This window comes from Oryzias latipes, chromosome 20 (assembly GCF_002234675.1).
Source record: "Oryzias latipes chromosome 20, ASM223467v1".
Classification (NCBI taxonomy): domain Eukaryota; kingdom Metazoa; phylum Chordata; class Actinopteri; order Beloniformes; family Adrianichthyidae; genus Oryzias; species Oryzias latipes.
In genome coordinates, this window is record NC_019878.2 from 11432030 (window position 1) to 11446446 (window position 14417).

Sequence of the window (14417 nt, forward strand, 5' to 3'; positions counted from 1 at the left end):
CAACGTACATGTTCTAATTTCTTTAAATGCCCAGAGGAGCACAGAGTAAAACCGCTATGTTGAGAGAAGCCAGCTGAGGTGGCTTGGGGGTCTCTTCCGGATGCTTCCTGGATATCTCCTTAAGAAAATGTTCCTGGGAAGACCTTGGATGTGCTGGAAGGACTGTGGCCGGGCAGAACCAGAGGAAGTTTCTTTGCAGCAGGAAGTTTGGACATCTCGAATGAGACTGCCGCCTCTGCGACCCGGCTGCAGATCCGAGGGATAAGATGGATGGATATATTTTTATTTTATTTCTGTTTTACAACAATGTTAGTTTGCAATAAATGTTAGAAAGCTGGTTTATTTCTTTTTGAATGACGTTGATATGATAAAACATTTGTGAGGAACATGCACTTTGTGGCACAAGCAGCTGAGTATTGGAGTTATTGGTTTAAAAAATATGCCTAATCTTCTCAGCTTATCAACGGTTGTTTGATAAATTAGATGATTAAAGATTGAAGTAACAAAACAAAATGCCAATTGAATAATAGATCCATCCATGGAGGGATGGGACCGCCTCCTCATCCAGGTTCAGCTGCTGAAGGTCAGTCAGCTTGAACACAGGCAACACACCCAAGATGGTAAATGGCCTGTACCTGTATAGAGCTTCACTGTGTTCCTTGAATGTCCAAAGTCTGTACAGTCACAGTCCCATCCACACACATTCACACCCTGCCAAACACAACCAGGAACTACCAGAACCAATGTGGGGCTCAGTGTCTTGACCACTTCAACACATAGGTGGGTAAGGCGGGAACCTAACCTGTAATCTTCAACTGGCCTACCTCTTCACCACAGCCACCCCACTGACAGCACCTGGTATTCCCAGGCGGTCTCCCATCCAAGTACTACCTAGGACCCCAAGATCAGATGAGACAGGATGTGTTCAGGGTGGTAAATAAGATGACGTCACTGGTGTCAAATAGCGTTGGGGTCAGGACCCCTGGCAAGTCATGTCACCCTCCCCTCTCTCCCAAAATCTGGATGGTCTCTGAAAGACACCACCGTGTGATGGTGGAGGTGTGCATCAGTTATGGTGAGGTTTGTGGAATTGTCAGAATCAGGGGTGTTTAATCCAGACCTCCAGGGCAACTCTCCTGCTTTTCATTGGTGGAGCACACCTGATCCAGGTCCAATCAGTAGCAGGTGGAGCCAGGATGAATAAAAGAAAAAAGCTAGACTGTATATGAGAACTGGACCGAGTAAGTGTGACGTCACTTATGGAAAATGCCTTACTTCCGGCTCCAACAAAATAGTCACTTTAGTTGCCATTTTTTCGCGATACGGACGCCGCCAGGTTGGAACAAGAAATTGTTAAGAAGCAGTCAATGTTTCTACACTGAAAAAACGGGAAAAGTGGGGTTGTTCAATTTACAAATACTAAACATGTTTGTTTAATATGAACAAATTATGTTTACCTTCGAAACATAATATAATCTTGAAAATCACACATAATTTCTTGCTGTGTTACTTTTATATATTTAAATCATGTTGACAAAACATGAAATAGTTATGCTTGATCCTTTGCCCCTTAATTTTGGATAAGTAAACCCCATCGGTGAAGAAGCATTCCAGGAGGAGAAACATTGCAGTCAGCCATTTTAGAGAAGCTGCAAGCACCTGCTGGCCGGAGGAGCTTAAAAAAGGTAAATTAATTTAATCTAACAAATTGATTTAAGGAAATGAACGGCGTTCATTTATCATTACTGTTATTTTTTCACGGGGAAGAGCTTTGTAACCCACTTTTGTCGTAGTTATCAAAGTTAAGGCTCTGCGCGCCACTTTTGTCGCTGGCGGCCGCAGCCCTCTGACGGCAGGTAGGGGGAGGTGAGCGCGGTAAATTCTTTCACGTCGAAGACAGATTCAGCGGTAAACACGGTGATTTCAAACGATGTGCGGGGAAGAGTGGCGAGTAGTTATGCCGTAGGAATTCGCTTTCGACAAAGGGGCAGTGGGCGCTCGCGGGCATGGCGGTTTATTTTTTTCCCACAGGCGAAAACCTTTGCCATGGGGGTTCATCGTCACTAAGTGGATTTCTTTTTGCTAAATTCTGCGTTGAGACCGAAATTGAAGGAAAATGTGAGAAGCTATCATTACTATCATTATTTCGTTTTTCCATACCGTTCCACCATGAGCTAGCTTAAGGACGGCATTATTTGACCAGCAAACAGCACCGCACTTCTGTCTCAGTCAGCTGTCAATCATTCTCCGTGCGCGTCTCGTGCACAGAATGCGTTCGGTTTGTCCAGTTTACATAGATCTTTGGTTTCAATCAGAGCTTTGTTTTCATTCTATGATGCTGAACATATTTTTCTATGGAGATTTTAGCTTTGAGAGTTTAAAATGGAGTGAAAATATTTATGTCCTTTTGGAACAAGTGTATAATGTGTAGTAAAAAGTTTACAGCCTTGGTTATAATAATGTCTGTAATACTACTTCACAGATTCCCCCTATTTGATAAATTAATATGGTGTGACGGGGTCCCGCCGAGAAAGGATGCAGAGGAGCCAAGGTGAGGAGGATCTGTTCTTTATTGCCGACACTGATGACACTGATGACGCAGGGCCACGCAGCATACAGCACACACTGTCACTCCTCTCCTTCACCACCTGCAGTGCTCACCTTTAAGTGGGATGCCACGCCCACGGGGCGTTGCTCTCAATCCCAGCCAGGCGGCACCACAGGTGGTAATCATAGCATACAAAATACAAACAATAAAACCCGGTGTGGCCCCCCCTCGGCATCTGACGGTGCCACACCGTCACATATGGGAATCCTTTATGGGTGGGGGGATTAGCTACTCCCGATCTGCTAGTTTAGTTTTGCAGTTTCCATCTCAAAATTCGCGGGTTCTCATTAAGCGTGGTTTGAATCCTGTGGTGGGAGGGGGGTGTCAAATGTTCTTTCTGGTCTAATTTCTTCAGAATATTTTTGCAGCTATTGATTTCAAACCAATGCATGTTTAGTTAGTAAAATTACACAACAAAGCTGTGGAAGTGTCACTCTCTATATTTATTTCCTGATTAATTTACAGTGCTCCTCACACAACACTTCCAACTGCTCCTCCCTGATCATGCTGGGGTCCATGCTCCAGTCTTCACTGAGTCAGGTGGGTCACCATGCATTTACCATATATTATTGGAATTATTGTCTCCTGGATTGTCATCGAATCCTGAGGTAATCAAGATTGCCAGCCCTACTCTTTACACACAACTTTTATGCAGAAAGATACATACATAATAAATAATGAAATTGATGATTGATCAGTTATCCCACTACCTCTGTTAACATGACACTAAGGATATAATGATTTTGTTAACCCAGTAACTATAACATTTATTGATGAGCCAAGGGTAAGAATTGTATTTTTCTGAAGTTTTCATGTGAATTTAAAATTTGTTGTCTCTTTGTATTTCAGACTGCTGACCTTCTCGCCAATATAAGCAAGTTCAGAGGTTTATTCAAAGTACAGGTGAGTTGTGTAATCTAGACGTTTTAACTAAACTTCAAATGTAAACTGTGCACACAAATATTTTCTGTTTTCTTTAGAATGAAGACCATGCAGCACTCCAGGAGGCAATCGAGGACACCACGGTGGGAATTTCCCTCCTAATGGAAAGTGGCGAGGAAGAGGACATTCTCATGGTCCACATCTCCCAGGCTGTGGTGGTCGACCCACCAAGTGTCAAGAGTGGCAGTTGCCAAGGCTTTTTTGACCTTATTTACAGCACAAATCTGATTACCATCCTCATCTCAGAAACACCTTTGAGGTAATTCAAAGAAAAACTGTAATAGAGTTGTAGGGCAAAGTTGTGTCTAAGGTTTCAGGCTTAAAGAGCCGACTCTTTTAATAAAAATGACCTTTAAAAAGTTTTTCCTAAGAAGGGATTCCAGCTGTCTGCTTTGGCTCTGTTATCTTCTGTTTAATAAAAATAGCAAGCCCAATTTATATTGATTTGTACTTTTTGCTACACTGTAAACATATTTTTCAAGTTTAGATAATAAAAAAGTTATATCTGAAATTTGTGTTCAGTGTCATATGTTCATTGGACTGTAATAATGCACAAGAAAGTATTTGCTTTAAATAATAATCTGCAATTGCAATTTTATTTTTCAATTTAAATTTTATTAAAATAATTTATAAATTAAAATGAACTATGTAGGTAATTTCAAAATAATAGTTTTGCTAAATTTTTATTGTCTTTTAAATTTTTGAAAAAATTATGGTAAATGACATAATAAAATCTTGTTTGTTTCTGTAAAATTATTAGGTGCAGAAACAAAGAAGCATTCATTACGGTAGAACATGATTTTATTATGTGCAATAATTATATTGGTTCAACATGATCTTTTTGCGCGCAACCGATGTCCATGATTTTTTTATGTCAATCCAACAGGTCTTTTTTTTCAGTGTATGGAAACAACTCTCACCAATTAGGGGTGAGCTTGTTGGAAGTCCACGTCCCTACCACTTGAAAGCAGTCAACACAAACTCTATCAAAAGTTTCAAACATTTAACGCAAAACTAAACACTTATTATGGCATCTAATTGGCCAGTTTATAATGTAAATGACTTAAAAAAAAAATATCACGAAAAAAATTTGGATTATCAAGAACATGTAAAAAATATGTTATTATAAAAAGAATAGTTATTCTGACAAATAGAATGACTTAACAATGGCTGTTTAGAAATCTATGGGATTTTGGCTGCTTGGAACCAGTGGGTACTTTCTGTTTGGAAAGCGAGGGGCAGGAGTAACTCAGTCCACTTCTTTTATACAGTCAATGGTTTAGACACCCCTGATCCAAATCCTTTGTTATGGTGGATGTCACTTTTCACAAAGCAAGTTCCTCAGAACGCCTTCAGTAAAAAAAAAAAAAAATGAAAAGAAAAAATGATTTCCTGGCTGCAGTTCAGTCATGTTAGTCCTGCAAAACCAAGCATACTGAAGCACAACTTGTTTCCCACAAATCCATCTTTGGAGATTATAGTGAGCCGAGCTGCTATTTTGGGATTTTTTTATATTTTTTTTGTTAATATGACCTCGCTGTGTTCACTGGATGGCCTAAACCTGCATCACTCAGGCCTAACCAGGACCAGACACACACTCAGCTGATGGATAAAGGGAAGTCCTGGCAGACATCTACTAAGGGGCGGGTGGGGGGGGGGGGGGGGGGGTGTGCTGGCTGTGTCTGGGGTTGGCACTGCGACTGCCTCAAGCTTGTGTCTAACAGAGCACAACCAACAGCTGCTTGTCTGTCTGTTCTGCCTACCGAATACAGCACCTGCAAACCTTCCTGCCAAGTGCATGAAATCCGCAATCCCTCCGTCTGCATTAACACTAATTTCCTCCATTGTATGTTTCTCCTTAGTCCTTTTTCCAACTTGGATTTTTACCAGTCAATTATGAAAGACAAACTCTAAACTTTTGGCCCGAGTACAGATCGAACTGCATATTCAGACGTTGAGTTTTTTGACTGTCAAAAAACAAATAAATAAATCAAATCCAACAAAAAAAGGGAAAAGCTGGAGATTTAAAAAAAATTGTCTGGGTTTAACACAAAACTTCAGTGCAGTCAGAAAACAGGAGTTTTTGCAAAACTATTATTTTTCTTCCACGAGGCAGATGAACGAGCAATGCTTTGAATCTGAATGTGATGATCAGACATCCAGTCAAGCTCCTGGCAAATTTCTCACATTTTCAAATGTGAATAAAAGCTCCAAATTACTTTCACAGAGTAGCCTCTTGTTTTTCTCGTCTTATATTCTTATTACCTGACACCTGAGCCATTTCCAATCAAAAAAAGACTTTGCTGGTTGAACAAAAGTAACTTTAAGTCAAAACATTTGCCAGCAACAAGAAAGAATTTTGCCTTTTGTGCCTCATCTTAGTCCTCAGCAGGTCAGTGATTGGAGCAGCGATGAAATGATTGTACAGATCCGCCTATAAATAACCCACCATTATAGATAGATAGATAGATAGATAGATAGATAGATAGATAGATAGATAGATAGATAGATAGATAGATAGATAGATAGATAGATAGATAGATAGATAGATAGATAGATAGATAGATAGATAGATAGATAGATAGATAGATAGATAGATAGATAGATAGATAGATAGATGATTGCCCAAAATCTGGACAATGTCCATTGTTCGGCCACCTCTTCCACTGAGACCAGCTTCAGTCCCACTACAGAGCTCGCCCTCCTGATGATCTTCTTTAACCCTTGTGCTATCCTATGACCCCACCCTTAAGGCCCGGACACACCGGGACGAATATTCGCCAGGCGTTATTCACTAGCGTTTTTAACCACGTTTTTTGTGTTCACACCCAGGCGATTTTCGCTGACGATGAGCCCAGCGAACATGCAATTTCATTCCCTGACATTAGATGGCGCTTAATGTAAACAGAAATACTCCTGTACACAAGGTGGCGCTGCGCAACTTTACGCTTCTTAAAGTCGCTTTTCACTCAGAACAAGAGAGCAAGTATTTAGGCGCTTGTCAGAATCATACAAAGAAAACATGAATATTTCAAGCACCAGTTGCTCCAACTGGTGCTTGGTTCGGGGATATTTTAGAATGTCCGTCATTATTTCTTCGCGGCAGTGTAGATGCTACTTGGCATCTATCTTCTTCGCTGGTATGTGTGCTCAGAAAGGCAGTTTTGTGTTTGAGCGCCCCCAAGTTGTGTTTTACTAACTTGGGGGCGTAACTGTAACTTCAGAAGCTCCAGACACGTGTGCAAAAGCGCCATTCTTATTGGTCGAATAGATTTTGACGCCGCGCGTCAAACCCAAAAAACGAACCCGAGGCATTTTATAAAAAGTGACGCTTTGACGCGTGGCGTTTTTTCGCGTCGGTGTGCACACTCACATTGGTGCCCTTTGTTTAGTCACGAGGCGTTAAACGTCGGCGAATATCGCGAGCGAAATTCGTCCCGGTGTGAACAGGCCTTTACATTGACGTGTTATCCCTACCATGACAAGGGTGGATAAAGGTGGAAAGATTTCATGTAATCCATGGACACCAGTGACCATCAAAAATCATTGAAGAAAAAAGGTTCAGCGCACTGTCTTGTGGGGTCCAGATGACCCCACTCCCAATGTTAAAGTCCCCTTGGACGGCACAAGGGTTAAGGTTTCTCTTGCTTGTCCCGCACCAGCACACCACAGCGTACAGCAGGGCCCTCTTGATGCCTGTATGATACTGAGAAGCTGCATGCACCTCAGAAGAAGCATAAAGAAAAAATCTCCTCATAGCATGTGTGGACAATGGGTTGTGTGCTGCAAAATGATCAGCAGATTGCATAATGGGGGCTGTATGGTAACCAGATCTTTCTGTCAGGAAAGGGGTTTGTAGGACCAAAATGCAGAAGAGTAGAAAACTGAAATTTCAATTTATTTGTTTAGAGGATAAGCCCCTTGAGATGTGTCATCTCGTTTTCAAGGGGGTCCTCAAATCATTTGAAAGAAACTAAAAAATGTCTTGGAATTCAAATGAATGCACCCCAGGGGGAAAACTGGAGTGAGGTGAGTTTAAAGGGTAATAAAACCGGAGGATCTGACATGAAATTTAGGGGGGGGGGGGGGGGGGGGGGGGGGGGGGTTGGAGCTAATTGAAGGGAAATCAAAGCCAAAAAAGTCAATTACTTTTAACACATATAATTATGTATTTTCTGCACCAGATTACAGGGCGCACCGTCAATAAATGGTCTATTTTTGAACTTATGTCATATTAGGCGAGCTATAAGGCACATTAAATGAAACAAGAGATAGGGGTAAGTACATCAGTCAGTAATAACTGCAATCACAGTAATTCTAGGACTTATTTGTGACAATTTATACGTTAGCCGTGTTACCGTAACATATGTTCAAAAAAACAGACCGATACTGCTAAAACAAACGTTACTGTGGCTATGCTAACTCACAACTTTGAAACATGTGAAAAGAAACATAGTCCGACACCCAACACATTAGCTGCGTTTGCGTATTTCCAATACATGTCACTCCAAAAAAGGTACACTAAGACCTCTTAAACAAATGTTACTGTGGATGCATAAACTCCCAACCTTGTTAGTAACATGTAAAAAAAATAAAATAAAAAATCCAATACAGCCACGCGTTAGCTGCATTAGCATCGTTTGCAACACATAAAAACACAGACTGATACTGGTAAAACAAATGTTACGTGTCTACGCTAACTCTCAATCTTATTAGCAACACCTAAAAAAACAGTCTAAATACGCAAACCATTAGCCGCGTTTACCACATTAGCTTACTCCCAACCCTGTTTGCAATTGCAGAACATGAAGAAAAAAGAAAAAAAAAACGCTAAAACAAATGTTACTGACTACGCTAACTTCCAACCAACGCACTGTCGTTTTTTAAAAAACATTACGATTTTTAAGTGCGCCTTATAGTGCGTAAAATACGGTCAACTAAATCAATAAGAAATGAAGCAAAGACACTGGTTCCTGACAGAAACACAAACATTGACCTACATGTTTACACATTTTCCTTTTCTGTCAATAATGCTGCTCTTCCATTTCAGTGTGGAATTGCGCTGTCTTGAAAACAGAAAACAAACCAGTCGGCATCTCACTTCTTCTTTCGACACAACTGCTTCCTCCGCTCACTTCTCATCTTCATGAAATGGGATACAGTTCCCTCTCATTTGTCAGAGATCTCTGAAACAGAGTGCAGAGCGTCCCACAGGGGCTGAGTCGAGAAACAAACAGCTGTGCTCTGCCTGATGTGTCGCCGAGGAAGGCTCGGAAATGATAATGACCGTGTTGTGTTGTGCAGTTGCAAAATAGGAGCTGTAAATTGTGCTTTAAGTGCTCAGTGCTTCTTTCTTTTATTTTAAATGAAGACTGAAATCCTCCAGATGATGTTTCCCTTTTTTATCAGCAAAATAAGGGCATACACAATTCCAAGAAAATGTAGAAAGGAAGGATCTGATAATGACTTTTTGGTATTATGTAACAGCCGGATTTCTTTTCTGCAACCTTTGAGTTCTCTACCAAGAAGTCCTTCAGCCTGAGACGGTGGGACCTGCTTGCCGGTGCAGTCACAGAAAAAGAATAAAAAATAAATTGGCAGCAGACTGATTGTGACTGAACAAATCATCCAAAGGAAATTAGATTTGCTTCAAGAAACAACAAAACCCTTATTGAGAGAAACCAGAAGCAGAAGAAAACAAGGTTACAGTGGGCTAATGAGAGGCAGTCATAACCTGCATGAAAGTGGTATTGAGCATTAGATGTGAATATGGAGAGAAGGTGATGTTAAAGAAAATGTATTGCGGGTCTAGTAAAAGATACTCAGAAAAGACATTTCAGGTTTTAGTCATGTTTGTTTGGTTAGATGCACACAGGTCCCAGTTTGCAAATTAAAGTCAAGTCCAGAGTCTTTCTAGTTCAAGTCTGCATACCATAAAGTTTTTTCATTGGCACAAATGATCATTTATCAGGTTGGACATTATAACAGGCAGTTAAGGTTTCCACATTCTCAAAGTAAAAGCTTCGTGAAGAAAAACATCGTTTAGACATGAAAGCCAAGCAGTCTGTTTTATTCTTATGTTGAAAACAATGTTGGGAGTTACCGGTTTTATGAAAACGCTAACGCAGCTAATGTGTAACAGTGTTGAATTGTGTTTTCTGTAAGAGTTACTAACAAGGTTAGGAGTTAGTGTAGTCACAGTAACGTTTGTTTTTGTGTGGTTAGTCGGTTTTACATGTTAACGCTTGAATAGTGAAGTAGAAATGTTTACCGTGTACAAACAAGTTCTAGAGTTACTGTGAACACAGTTAATAGAGTCAGACCGATTGGTGGACTTATCTGTAACTCTTCTGTCTCGATTAATGTGCCTTATGAAAATGAGAAAAGTTCAAAAATAGACAATTCATTGACGATGCGCCCTATAGTGAGGAAAATATGGTACCAAGACTTTTTTAACACTTTATTTCATTTATTTATTTATATAAGTATTTATTTGTTAATTATGATGGAAAAGATGTATTTGGTCAATAACAAAAGTTTAAATAAATACTTTGTTATATACCCTTTGCTGGCAATTACAGCAATCAAACGTTTTCTGTAAGTCTTCACAAACTGTTGCTAGTATTTTGGCCCATTCCTCCATGCAGATCTCCTCTAGAGCAGTGATGTTTTGGTTGTCGCTGGGTAACACAGACTTTCAACTCCTTCCTTGGAGGGACTTTGGAAAGATTTTCTATGGCGTTGAGATCTGGAGACTGGCTAGGCCACTCCAGGATCTTGAAATGCTTCTTACGAAGCCACTCCTTCGTTACTCGGGCAGAGTGTTTGGGATCGTTGTCTTGCTTAAAGACCCAGCTGCATTTCACCTTCAATGATGTAAGGTGGTTTTCACTCCAAATCTGACGATACATGGCTCCATTTATTCTTTCCTTTACACGGATCAGTTGTCTTAGTCCCTTTGCTGAAAAACAGCCCCAAATGGTTATGTTTCCACCTCCGTGCTTTACAGTAGGTATGGTGTTCTTTGGATGCAACTCTGCATTCTTTCTCCTCCAAACACGATGAGTAGAGTTCTTACCAGAAGGTTCTATTTTTCTTTCGTCTGACCATAGAATATTCTCCCAATCCTCTTTTGGATCATCCAAATGCTCTCTAGCAAACTTTAGACGGGCCTGTATATGTCCTGTCTTAGCAGGGGGACATGACTGGCACTGCAGGATTTGAGTCACTGGTGGCATAGTGTGTTACTGATGGTAGTCCTTGTTATTTTGGTCCCAGCTCACTGCAGGTCATTCACCAGGTCCCCCAGTGTGGTTCTGGGACACCGTTCCTGTGATCATTTTGACCCCATAAGGTGAAATCTTGGAGGGAGGGAGATTATCAGTAGTCTTGTAAGTCTTCCATTTACAAATAATTGCTCCTGCAGTTGATTTCTTGACACCAAGCTGCTTACCCATAGCAGATTCAGTCTTCCCAGCCTGGTGCAGGTCAACAATTTGGTTCCTGGTGTCCTTAGACAGCTCTTTGGTCTTGGCAACAGTGGAGTTTAGAGTGTGACTGTTTGAGGTTGTGGACAGGTGTCTTTTATATAAATAAGAAGTTCAAACAGGTGCCATTATTATATTATTACAGGACAGATGATCCTCTTACAGAAAAGGTTACAGGTCTGTGAGAACCAGAAATCTTGCTTGTTTGTAGCTGACCAAAGCCTTGTTTTTTACCACAAGTTACAAATTAAGTCTTTTAAAGTCAGACAATGTGATTTTATTTTTCCTGACTTGGTCTCTAAATACCCCCCACACACACACACTCACACACACACAAATAAGAGTGCTATAAACAGATGGCTCAAGCAACATTTAAAAACAATAAATTGGAAGAAAATATTTAAAAACATGTCTCAGTTTAAAAGAATAAATCTATTAAAAAAAAAACAATGTAATATTACCTAACACAACACTTTCCTAAACTCTGTTTAAAGAAATGATGGTGATATTCCCCACTTAACCACTTGGAAATTTAAAGTAATACAAATAACAGGATAAAAATGAATATTTTAAAAAAAAGTGACCCAATTGTATGCAATACACTGAAGAAACAAATATTTGTCAAATAATTTAGTGTTTGTGCTGTCAATGTGAGTGGCTTTGACACCTGGAAATAGTTTTAGAGAAATTACGATTTTTTTTTTCTTTAAGTCCCCCTTTTCCATTATTATCCCTATTTTTTAGTCAATCCCAACATTCCACAAACATTTTGAAAGAAAAATGTGTAAACTCAAATTCTCAAATGTCAGAATTGTCCCGTTGGTTTGTGGGTATTGTAGTAGCTTGTCGTGAATATTAACTTCAAAGTCTCTCCTCTGCACTACAAATCCCAGATTCACCAACGCGGAAGTAGCAAACAAAAACACCGCCAGCTCGTAGCACGCTGCAGGAGAGGAAAAAGATGTCTTACGCAGGAAAAAAGAGAAAACTGGATAAAACCCGCCAGGATAGACTTTATTTTGACAGCTACGCGGATGTCACCATTCACGAAGAAATGATAGCGGACCACGTCCGGACCAACACTTATCGGACGGCGATTCTTTTGAACACCGAGTGCATTCGGGGTAAAGTGGTGCTGGATGTCGGCGCAGGAACGGGCGTGTTAAGCATCTTCTGTGCCCAGGCGGGAGCCAGGAAAGTCTACGCCGTGGAGGCCTGCTCTATATCCGAGCAGGCTGAGAAAATAGTCCGACAAAACAACATGGACGATCGAATTGAGGTCATTCGGGGGACCGTGGAAAGCGTGGAGCTCCCCGAGAAGGTGGACGTGATTGTGAGTGAGTGGATGGGTTACGCTCTGCTTCACGAGTCCATGCTCAACTCGGTGCTCTGTGCCCGGGATAGGTGGCTTCGGCCCGGCGGCATCATCCTGCCGAGCAGAGCCGAACTCTACATCGCGCCCATCTGTGACCCGGTGGTCGAAGACCGCCTACACTTCTGGTACACCGTCAAAGAGCAGTACGGCGTCGATATGTCGTGTATGTCCGACTTTGCCCGGAAGTGCATTATGAACTCTGACATCACGGTGAACACCGTGACCGTGGAGGACGTGCTTTCCCACCCGGCGCGCTTCGCGGAGCTGGACCTATATTCTGTGACGGCGGAGGAACTCCGCTCGGTGAAGGGCCGGTTCAGCTGCGGCTCGTTCGGCTCGGCGGCAGTCAATGGCTTCTGCGTGTACTTCACGGTCAGCTTCCCGTGTTCGGACAAACCGCAGACGCTCGTGCTCTCCACGTCGCCGTTCAAACCCGAGACCCACTGGAAGCAGGCGGTGCTGTACCTCGACTCCCCGGCGGAGGTGAAGCAGGACACGCTGGTCTCCGGGGAGGTGTGCATGTATCCCTCAGAGGAAAGCGACAGACATATATGTATCCACCTGGAGTATGCTATAGGAGAAGAGAAAAGACAGTCCAAGACTTTCTCCATGCCTGACTGGAGCTCTGACGCCTAGACTTAGAATTACTAAATGACCCTAAACATCACACAGAAGTAGTGTTATGATAAATAATTCAGATGATCAATTAATAGCACTTTAGTAGGAAAAAAACACCTGGTCTCTACATCTGCACTTATTTGATCAAGTTTTACTGCTTTTAAATTGGTATTTAAAAATAAAAGTTTAAATTCACTCTAAAATTGAGTTTGCTGTGTTTTTTCTTGTTTGTGAATCTAATACATCTTTTTTTATGTTTAGGAATAACCATAAAAATTCTTAAGTTACATTTGTTTCAGTGTATTTTTTCAATGTAAATGCTTCTTTACTCTAGTGAACAATGTTTTTTTATTTTATTTTCAATTTTATATTTAAATATTTATTTTTATAGACTGCAACAATATAAAATGGTATAATCATAAATTTCATTCATCCATGTAAAAAACAAAAATGGATTCTCACACCAGATATTTTAGGTTTTTGTTAATAATAAAAAGCAAACTTCTAAATTTACTAATTGTTCTTAGGTATTTGTTGTTCATAATGTCTTTCTTACCTTTTTTTTTTTAAAGCCGAGCTTAGATTTATAGATATATTGCTAACAAAAGAAAGTAGTACAAAAAAATTGACAACTAAGAACTTTTATGTTTTCTGAGAAAAACTGCTAAATAAGATCATTTTATATAACATTTTCCAGAATAAAAAAGTAATGTAAAAACTGATACAAGGATACTGTGAGGCATAAAGTGGCATTTTATGGTTTCTCTGAAAGCTGACAATGCTCTGTAAAAACGTGGAAAAAACAAACTTAGTAGTCAAAAATGATTTAGTTTTACAAAAGAAAAATGTTTTTTCTCTACTGGATCAGACAGAATTGGAAAGAATTTATTAAGCAGTAGATAAAAAAACAAAAACATATTCCATATTTATTTGAATTTTGGGGATAACATATAAACCAATGTATGCATTTGTGGACCACCTTTCATCAACATGCGTAGAATACGAGGTGCATGACATAAAAATATATATAGAAAAACATGGGTTAAAACAATAAGAAGTCATAAAACTCAACTGAAAACATAAGATGGTAGCTCTGGCTAATCGTTTAAGAACATTTGTAATATTAAGGGGATTCAAATGTACAAAAATACAATCAAATTAAAAACAGAGTAAGCCAATTTGTATTATTTTAACATAGATTTGATTAAAAAAAAACAGTTTTCCATTTTTTTTTTGCATACTAAAACACTTGCAACCCTTGTGCTATCCTAACGTTGGGAGTTGGGTCATCTAGACCCACTAGACAGGACTCTGAACCTTTTTTCTTCAATGATTTGTGATCTTCACTGGTGTCCATGGATTACATGAAATCTTTCCGCCTTTATTT

At 40.2% G+C, this 14417-nt stretch overlaps 1 protein-coding gene and 1 long non-coding RNA gene across 2 annotated transcripts; both read left to right on the plus strand.

The window, feature by feature from the left end:
• Positions 1–1383: 1383 nt before the first annotated feature.
• LOC111946681 lies at positions 1384–3988 on the plus strand. The gene is made up of 5 exons (XR_002872416.1): positions 1384–1685; positions 2483–2551; positions 3074–3148; positions 3458–3511; positions 3589–3988. It is a non-coding gene; the product is annotated as an uncharacterized LOC111946681 (long non-coding RNA).
• Positions 3989–11917: 7929 nt separating this feature from the next.
• prmt6 (protein arginine methyltransferase 6) lies at positions 11918–13233 on the plus strand. The gene has a single exon (XM_004080931.4). It carries the CDS (start codon positions 11999–12001, stop codon positions 13046–13048), a length of 1050 nt encoding a protein of 349 aa, XP_004080979.1. The 5' UTR covers positions 11918–11998; the 3' UTR covers positions 13049–13233.
• The last annotated feature ends 1184 nt before the right edge of the window (positions 13234–14417 follow it).